This window comes from Camelina sativa, chromosome 16 (assembly GCF_000633955.1).
Source record: "Camelina sativa cultivar DH55 chromosome 16, Cs, whole genome shotgun sequence".
NCBI lineage: Eukaryota > Viridiplantae > Streptophyta > Magnoliopsida > Brassicales > Brassicaceae > Camelina > Camelina sativa.
The window spans coordinates 12,621,065-12,630,352 of NC_025700.1; the positions used below are offsets into that span (position 1 = coordinate 12,621,065).

Consider the following 9,288-nt stretch of genomic DNA (forward strand, 5'->3'; position numbering starts at 1 on the left):
CAGATGCGTTCCGGGAACCTCGGTCGGCCGGCTGCGGGCATTCTATACGTGATGCTCTCGGTCTGTTCTTGGCCTAGAATGGGTCGGGGGTGTTACAAGAGTGGTATCAGAGCATGGTTCGTCATGCTCACGGGACACACATTTTTCAAATGTTTTATCGAGTAAATGAGTCGCAAAGGCAAATTAGGAAACCGGTACGTTCTTGGGTAGTTAGGTATATAGGATAAGATGGGTTAGGTTTTACCCTTGGATGTTGGATGCAAGTGTCTTGCCCAAAGGCTAAGAGATGACAATTTTTGGGAACAAATTCGTTCTTTCCCCCATTAGTTGTTCATCATCGAGGCAATTGGCAAGACATAAACAGATTCTAAGCGAGAAGATTAAACCCTAGGATTAGATTATTCCTTAGGATTAGATTACCCAAACCTTCTTGTCCTGAAAATGTCCCGCAACAGGTAAGTATGGGTGCTAACTAATCTTTTGATTGTTTGGTTGTGTGAGAATTGCTTGCTTGCTTGTTTGTTTTGTTTGCTTAGTGTAAGAGTAGGGACATTTGGGAATTGGTAACCCCAAGTGTGTGTGCTAGTTTAAGAGGTCGTTTTATTTGTGGGTAGTCTGAGTAGGTAGAATGTTAGGATCGTAATCCGAGTGAGAACCATAGAGGTTAGGAAACCTTAATTGGTTAGGAAACCACCCTTGAGGTGTGTGGAAGTGAGGCATGTGAAAATGGGTAGGCAGTCGATTGACAAACAAGAAGGAAGACTGAAGACTTGTCCAAGGGGAGGAGCCAAGAATGAAGAAGCCGACCAGCAAGAAGTCCAAAGGAGTTGCAAGAAGATCATGACGGAAGACCCAGAAGGATTCCTGATGGGATGGGTAACTTTCGACGGGCCAATGGACGGGCAGTTTTGGTAAGTGGTCGATAGCAAGTGGTCGGGGAACCGGATATGAGAATGGTACGAGGATACGGGTGACCAAGCCAGACGTGTTGATGGGTTGAGTGAATGCGTGGACCTTGTGTGGACACGGTTCTACGTGATCATCACCGTTGTGGGAATGTCCCATGAGGGTGTGGGATATGTCTCGCCCAATACCGTAGCCATTAGTTCTCATCCCTTACTAGACGCTGCTTAGGTACCATTACCAAACGAACCGCTTTGTGTTCGCTGAACTTTACTTGTACCTGAAGGATTGGACGACAGATCGATGATTCTAAGCCTTAGAATTCGAGGACAAATTCTTTTAAGGGGAGGAGAATGTAATACCCCTCCCCGGGGCCTAAAATTTATGCGGAATGGCATAGGGATGGCTATCATGCAAGAATCGATCAAGACATTGGGGAAGTAATTTTTGGAGCTTAGCCAAAGTATTTAAGGATGAATACAAAGCTTTTGGTCGAAGAAAATTTGGAAACGAACGGAGGAATTAGATTTTGGTACGGTGGTACAGTCTCTGGCCCAAGGCCGTACGCGTCTGTCCGCGTACCGTCCGCATCCGTCCGCGTACCGTCCGCGTCCGCCAGTGTACTGCACGTCCGCGTCCGTTTGCTGCTAGGCAGGTTGCTAAAATGGACAACCAGGATTGGACGGAGGTGATACTTATTCGATAGGAGAAGATAGGGATGTGGATAAGATCGCCCAACCTTATCCGCCATGTGTCGCCGTCCGGAGGGTGATTAGTGTCCGGACATGTATCGCAACGCCGTGATGCCTATCCACTACTAGCTGCTTCAACCACCGACCTACCAACCCTATAAATAGGCCTTTCCCTTTCATTTGTTTCCTCACACCTAAACCAAACCAAAAGCCTTAGTGGCCGAGAGTATGAGTGAGAGTCCGGGGAAGTCCGAGGGAGTCTAGCCGAGGGTCTAGGAGTCTTAGTCACTAGGCTAAGGTAAGTTTCCGATAGTACGCGATAGGTTTTATTTATTTAATTAGTTAGTTAATTATTTATTTAATTAATTAATTAGTTATTTATTTATTAGTTTAGAGTGAGGTTAGGATTTTAGACTTAGAATAATAGGGGGTATTATTCTAGGGTTATTTGCTTGCGTTATTGCATTGTTTGATTGCTTGAATTGTGTGATTTCTTGCATTGTTATAATGTTTGAGTGATTGTTGGTAGATATAGTGTTGTGATGGTATAGCCGTGATGCTGGACGGTTAGTCGCATTGCCGTTATGCTGTCAGACTGATAAATATTATTGCTTGCATGCATGTTAGTTAGTATCATTTAGATTGCATTACGCGAATCATGAGGATCCTGCCGTCTGCTGTGCGTTGCGTGTAACTCCGTAACGTTATGGCTTACGAAGGTTCGGAGCGGGTCATGCCCGACCGGACGCTACATGACAATGTAGTACGAAGGAATGACTTTGGGTCTAGGGGTGGGGGCATTGTCTTGGGATATCATGGATTCGATAGGGGCCCAACTTAGGAGATAAGTGTTGCATGTTTAATTATCTTGTTTGGGTATACTCGTTGTAGTATACTTGTTTGTTGTTTGCATTGCTTGCTGCGTGTAGATTGTTATTTTGGGTTTTGGGGTTGGGTAATACTAATAGTAGAGATCCCGATCTTGCTGAGTAATAATAGATTACTCAGGATGCTACCCAATTTGTTTTACAGGTAACCTTAGTGGGGAGACCTTAGGGGTTCAAAGGACGTCAGGCCAACCGGTGTAGATTTCCTTAACTTTGTAAAGTAATAGTTTTCTTTATATTATGTATTACTCGATTTAACATTATCAATCAATAAAGCGTTGTTTTTCTAAAACCTCGTGTCTCCCATTGGTATTTATTAGTCTACTCAGGACTAATGACAACTCGTGAGACGTGGTACAGGTTGCAAAGCCTTAGGCCATGATTCGCGAGGAACGGGCATCTGCGGTTGGACAGTTTAGGCTATCAGATGCGTTCCGAGAACCTCGATCGGCCGGCTGCGGGCGTCCTATACGTGATGCTCTCGATCTGTTCTTGGCCTAGAACGGGTCAGGGGTGTTACAGATAGGACTCAGACGTGTTCAGAATTGTTTGCTCGCGACTCTTGGGGGACTTAGGTTCTCCTAGTACCGTCATATTCTAAGACTTTGTGGCTTGAGAGCATGATTTGTATATCGACTTTGGATGACGATCCGGGGGCGCGCTATAGGGTGGCAACCCGAGAGACAAGTATTGGACTTCCTTATATATTATGGCATGCGGGCTTAGGCCCAAGCCCGAAGAGGAGCCAATAGTATGGCATGCAGGCTTCGGTCTGATGTGGAGCCAATAAAACTCAAGGTTTAGGCCTATGAGAAAAGGAAAGTCCAAAAGTCGAGAGCAAATAATGCCTGGAGCGTGAGTCTATCGCCTAGAGGTGACCTTTCGTATATCGGTCGGAGGAGTGTGGGCCGTGGAAACGGTTGCACGGGAGTCTTTGGCTGATGTTTTGTTCGAGATTCAAGGACGAATCTAAATTGGTGGGGGAGAATTGTAACATCCACGAACCAAAATCCCGATTTGGGGATGTGCATCGGTCGATGCATGTTCAGTTTCTGCGTTTTGACTTAAGTTAAACGCTGCGTTTTGGGCAAAGGGAAAAAGAAAACCCTTAAATCGATTCTTTTGTCTCATTAGTCGACTTTGGCCACTTTTGAGAGAAATAAAAGAGAGAAAGACTGTTCTTGGTGGAGGCATTGGTCGGTGCAATTAGGGTTTTCACGTGATGTCGAGCATGCGTCGGTCGTTGCAATGGAAGCATCGGTCGATGCAATGGAAGCATTGGTCGATGGAAGTTTCACTAGCATCGGTCGATGCATATCATGCGTCGGTCGATGCAGTCCCCAGGTGGTGCAGCCCCAGGTGGAAGCATCGTTCGATGCAAGTTTCACTAGCATCGGTCGATGCATATCATGCGTCGGTGGATGCAGTCCCCAGGTGGTGTCGGTCGATGCAAGCCTTGTGTCGGTTGATGCAAGCCTTGTGTCGGTCGATGCAGAGTCTAGTTTGTTTGTGGATTTTTGTTTGATTGTTAGAGTATCTCTATTGCTTGTGTGTATAGCCCAGTAGATGGGAGGATTGCCTTACTGAGTGTTTATAAAATACTCATGCATTGAAATTTGTATTTGTGATGCAGGTAAAGGCAAAGTGTGATCGTGGAATCAAGGCAATGAAGAGGAGGATGTTCTAGGGACTCGATTGATTGTTGTCTGGCACTGCTAGGTTGCTAGAGTTGAGTCATTAGAACATTGTTAGGATTGCTGGTTCTATGTTTCCTATTGTTTGGTTATTGGAATTATTACACTTTGATTAGTGGTTAATTATTTATTGGATATTTATTGGATTATTGTTATGCTTTATTTTATCCGCGTTTGTGTGTTATAGATAGATGGCTAGTGGGTATGGGACCAATAGTTGTAGAGTATTTATTATTATTATTATTTATTATTTTAAAAAACGGGTCGTAGTCGTTTCAATAATAACACTATGTTTCAAAAGCTCATTGGTCCAATAGTTGATCAAAGATTAATAAATACTTATACACTAGGAGGTCTGACGTTCACGTTCCAAATGATGCGATGTATTAACAGCTATCCAGATTAATGGATACAATTTTACAAAAAAATATTCACTGATGCGCAATTACACCTGTTAGTCGTGATCCAAGGTGTCTATCATGAGCATGGAGAAGGAAGGATTATCTGTAGTGAATCTAATAGGTTTGGAAGGAATTGTTCATGATAGAATAATCTATCTAACAGTTCGCATAATTTATAATAGATAATAAATCGAAACGTTTTAAAAAAAAAATATTACCCCTTAAAAATTATATCCAAAATGTAAAATAGGCAACCCAAACCTTAAAAAATTCTAAACATATATTTAAAATATAATGCTATTTTTGAAAGTTTGTAAAGTGTGGGCTATAATTGTCAGCTTGTTTTACCGATATTTTAAAGTATTTATCTAAAATAAAAAGAAAAAAGAAACATAAAACTTAAGCTAGATTCGATTTTCAAGGATTTGTTTTTATATATTTCAGTTTGAAAATGTTTTTAATGCTCATCCTTATACAGTAGGATATCTAAACATTTTTACCTTTTTAATTTAAATTAAAATATATTAATGAAAGAATTATACAAACATAAGTTTATTTGTTTTATTTATTATTTTCAAGCAATATATCATCTATGTAGTCTTGCAAAATATAGTTTATGTAGGGTAAAATATCTATATAGAAAAATATGTTTTGAAAAAGATATTGTGCATAGTTTTTCTTGTTTTAACATAGCGGATTGTCTAAATTTAGTTTTGTTAATACCTAGGGGTTTACAGTTTTATATCCCGTAGGAAATGTTAAAAGTGTATTTAGATATTTTTGAAAAGTAAGACTTTATGTGTAAGTCGCCTATACATGTAAACAATTGTAAGTTATTTTCCAGTCTTAAGCACCCGAAGAAAACAAAATTTGGCAAAAAAAAAAATGAAATGTGGATATCAAACAAGCACGTCACTTCCCTTAGCCCCTCACACTCACACTCTCTATAAGTCTTCCAAGAATTTGTGAAGCCACAATACATATAATAAATTGGTTAGATATATACTTTTAAACTCGATCCTTGGTCCATGGAAGCTCCGTCCGGAGGGTTAAGAAAAGGTGCATGGACTGCTGAAGAAGACAGTCTCTTGAGGCAATGTATTGATAAGTATGGAGAAGGCAAATGGCACCAAGTTCCTTTCAGATCTGGTATATATAATTTAACTAATCACTTATATGTTTTCTTATATACGTATTGATCTAAAAGTTTTTCAAATTAATTAACAAATGGTGCACAATCAGTTTTTTCATGCTTAAGGTAAAATCACTTTTGTTGTCCACATAATTGGAAAACTTATATATGACAGTGTATTATTTATATTTTACATTGTTTAATAACATCTTAGACATTGTATTATTTTTATTTTTATTAATTTACCTTTTATAGTAAATTTGTGTACAAGCATTAGAGTTTCATTTCCATTTTATTTGAGTTCACAGTAAGAATACCTAATAGATTTGATCTGTATTACTGGTTATGTAGGACTAAACCGACGTTGTAAGAGCTGTAGAGAAAGGTGGTTGAACTACTTGAATCCCAATATCAACAGAGGAGAATTTACTTCTGACGAAATTGATCTTCTCCTTCGCCTTCATAAGCTTCTAAGAAACAGGTTGATAAAATTCAGAAAGACATCAAAAATATTTAGAGAATGTAAGGGCTTTGATCCAATAATAAGTTGTATAATATCTGTTCAAATGCATTCTTAGGTGGTCTTTGATTGCTGGTAGATTGCCTGGTCGAACGGCTAATGATGTCAAGAATTACTGGAAAACTCATTTCGGTAAGAAGAAAGAACCATGTTGTACGAGCAGAACGAGGAAGAGATATATTACTTGTTCATCTGCCTCACAGTCTCAAGAGCTTAGCGTTGCAAAGTGTCAATCTCAATCATACAATGGCTGCAGCCAACTCAGTGAGCAAACAGAAGTTTGCCTTTCCCAAGTCAGCAACGTATATGAGGAGAAATATGAGTTTCTGAACAGTGAAATGGATGGAGAGAGTACGTGGTGGGAGAGTTTGCTGGAACAGAACCAAGAGGCAAACGCAGAGGGTCCCGTAGCTACTACAATTAACGAGGAAGACTGTACTTTGATGGACTCAATGTCTCCAATGTTTGACACTGAGCAACTTTGGAGTCTATTTAATCCGGAAGGTTGGTTAGTTTACTACTCTGTGATTATGTTATGTTTGATTTGAGCTGATTTTATCTGAAAAGAGTGGCAAAAGAGATCTTTTTTTTTCTTTTTAAAACACAGGAGTTCCCATAATCACTCTTGGTAGTTGGAACCCAGAGCCAACTTCTAGTCTATTTCAACTTGAAGATTTTATTCTATCAAAAGTCTAGAAGTCGTTAGGTTTGAGTGACTTTTGAGACGAAACCATATAATCAGCTCTAGTTTTGGGTATGAGGGAATGCACAGACCTAGGCTTTGAGTTTCTTAGTCATTTTAAAAAAAGTTTATTAATTCAATTTATATTTTAATATTATACGATGATGTAATGATTTTTTTTATATAACAAAAGTTAACTAACAGATATATTTTCCGATATTATATAACAAAAGTTATTTTGTACTTAACTTAAAATATTATATAGATATATCCTTAATATTTGGTAGATTTATGGCTATATAGCATAATTCAAATTTCCTATTTAATTGACAAGGTCCGGTTTATAGATCAATCCTACTATGCAGATAAGGCAAGTTGGTGGAGTCGAATGCCGGTGGAGAAGGTCGCAAAGACGAAACGTTAACCATTTGCCTAAAAACACATTCCCAATTTTTCTAATACATATAAATTAGATTTCTTTACTCAAAAGCAATGTTTTGATATAATTTGGTCACACTAATGCTATTATTGTAGTAGTTGCCATTATTATCATATGCATATATTTGTAGCTTGTAAGATATTCTCTAGGCTTCATATAATAAACAAAACTAGTGTTGGCAATGGAAAAGAAAAAATGAAATGTGGATATCAAACATGCACGTCACTTGTCTATCCCCTTTGAATAACACATTTCCGTGCACACGCACACTCACACTCTCTATATATATGCCTCCCAAGGATTCAATAAGCCACAACACACTCTATACCATTTCTTTTAAGTTCTACAGTAATTTGGGTATATACATTTAATTATTTATCTTTGGTCCATGGAGGGTTCGTTCAGAGGGTTGACAAGAGGTGCATGGACTCCTGAAGAAAATAAACTCTTGAAGGAGTGCATTGATAAGTATGGAGAAGGAAAATGGCACCTAATTCCTTTGAGAAGTGGTATATTATATACAAACGTACACTTATTTTCTTATTTGTATAGAATGAAAATATTTCTTAACAAGTAACTGCATAATCACTGATCATATGCCTTAAGGTATGACACATATGAAATATATTATTTTGTTGTCCACATAAATGGTGAACTTATCAGATAAGAAGAATAAAAATAATAAATAGTGAACAAAATGAGAATAAGTAATATATCTGTGTTCGTACTTTGTATCTGTGTGGTATTCATAGATTGTTCTTGATAAGTAAGCATATATACTTCATAGAGATCTGATCCCCCAGTATTTGGTTATATAGGGTTAAACCGATGCAGGAAGAGCTCTAGACTAAGATGGGTGAATTAATTGGATCCCAATATCAAAAGAGGAGAATTTAGTTCTGACGAAGTCGATCTTCTCCTTCGTCTTCATAAGCTTCTAGGAAACAGGTTTGTGTTGTTCAGACACATTAATGTAATGATCTAATTAATACTAAATCATATACAAATGCATTATTAGGTGGTCACTGATTGCTGGTAGATTACCTGGTAGAACTGCTAATGACGTCAAGAATTACTGGAAGACTAATATGGCTAAGAAGCAAGAACCATATTGTACGAACAAAATGAGAAAGAGAGAAGTGACTTCTTCAGCTACCACACCGGCCGAAAAACTCAATGCTACAAGACTTCGACCTCTATCCTTCTCCAACAACAACGGGTGCACCAGCCTCACTGGCCAGTAAGAAGTTGGCCTTGACAAAGTTGGCACCAAAGATGGTGGTATCACATGTAACAAAGATGATGAAAAGTTTGAGTTTTTGAATAATCTAATGGATGGAGAGACTATCTGGTGGGAGAGTTTGCTAGAGGCAGATTTCGTGCGTCCGGAGCTAGTACAACCGACGAGGCAGACAATTCTTTGATCAAGTCAATGTCGTTAACGTTGATCAGCTTTGGAACCCGTTCAATACAAATAGTGAAGACGCTTGATTTGAACTATTTGAGAGTTTATAGATCGAAAATCTATGTGTGTGTTACGTGCTTAGACATTTACTATATCCTCCGTTTAAGACATTGTACGCGGGAATGTAATTTGTACGCGTAAGAATATTGTAATGTACGTTCTTATTTATTTTCAAATCGTAATTACCAAAATTGAAGGCTCCAGAAAACTAGACATTTTTTCTATTTTAAAGAAATTTAATAAATGAAAAAAAAAATGTAAACTTGATTCACCAAGCACTAAATATAAATTTTGTGTCCACCAAATGCCCTTTTGATACTCAAGTTGATGCGCAAATCACAATTTAAATCGATTAATTAACTCACAAGCATGAATTTCTATCTCTCAATTGACTCGAATCATATACTTTACAAAGAAAGTACCAAGGAAGATCACAAGCCTTAACAAATATAAATCGTGAAATGACTTTAAAG

The 9,288-nt window shown here is 38.4% G+C and overlaps 1 protein-coding gene and 1 pseudogene across 1 annotated transcript; both read left to right on the top strand.

The window, feature by feature from the left end:
* On the top strand, nt 5,593-6,777 carry LOC104753606 (transcription factor MYB114-like). Its single transcript, XM_019237755.1, has 3 exons — nt 5,593-5,726; nt 6,061-6,190; nt 6,288-6,777. Exons 1-3 carry the CDS (start codon nt 5,606-5,608, stop codon nt 6,775-6,777), a joined length of 741 nt encoding a protein of 246 aa, XP_019093300.1. The 5' UTR covers nt 5,593-5,605.
* On the top strand, nt 7,739-8,774 carry LOC104753607 (annotated as a pseudogene).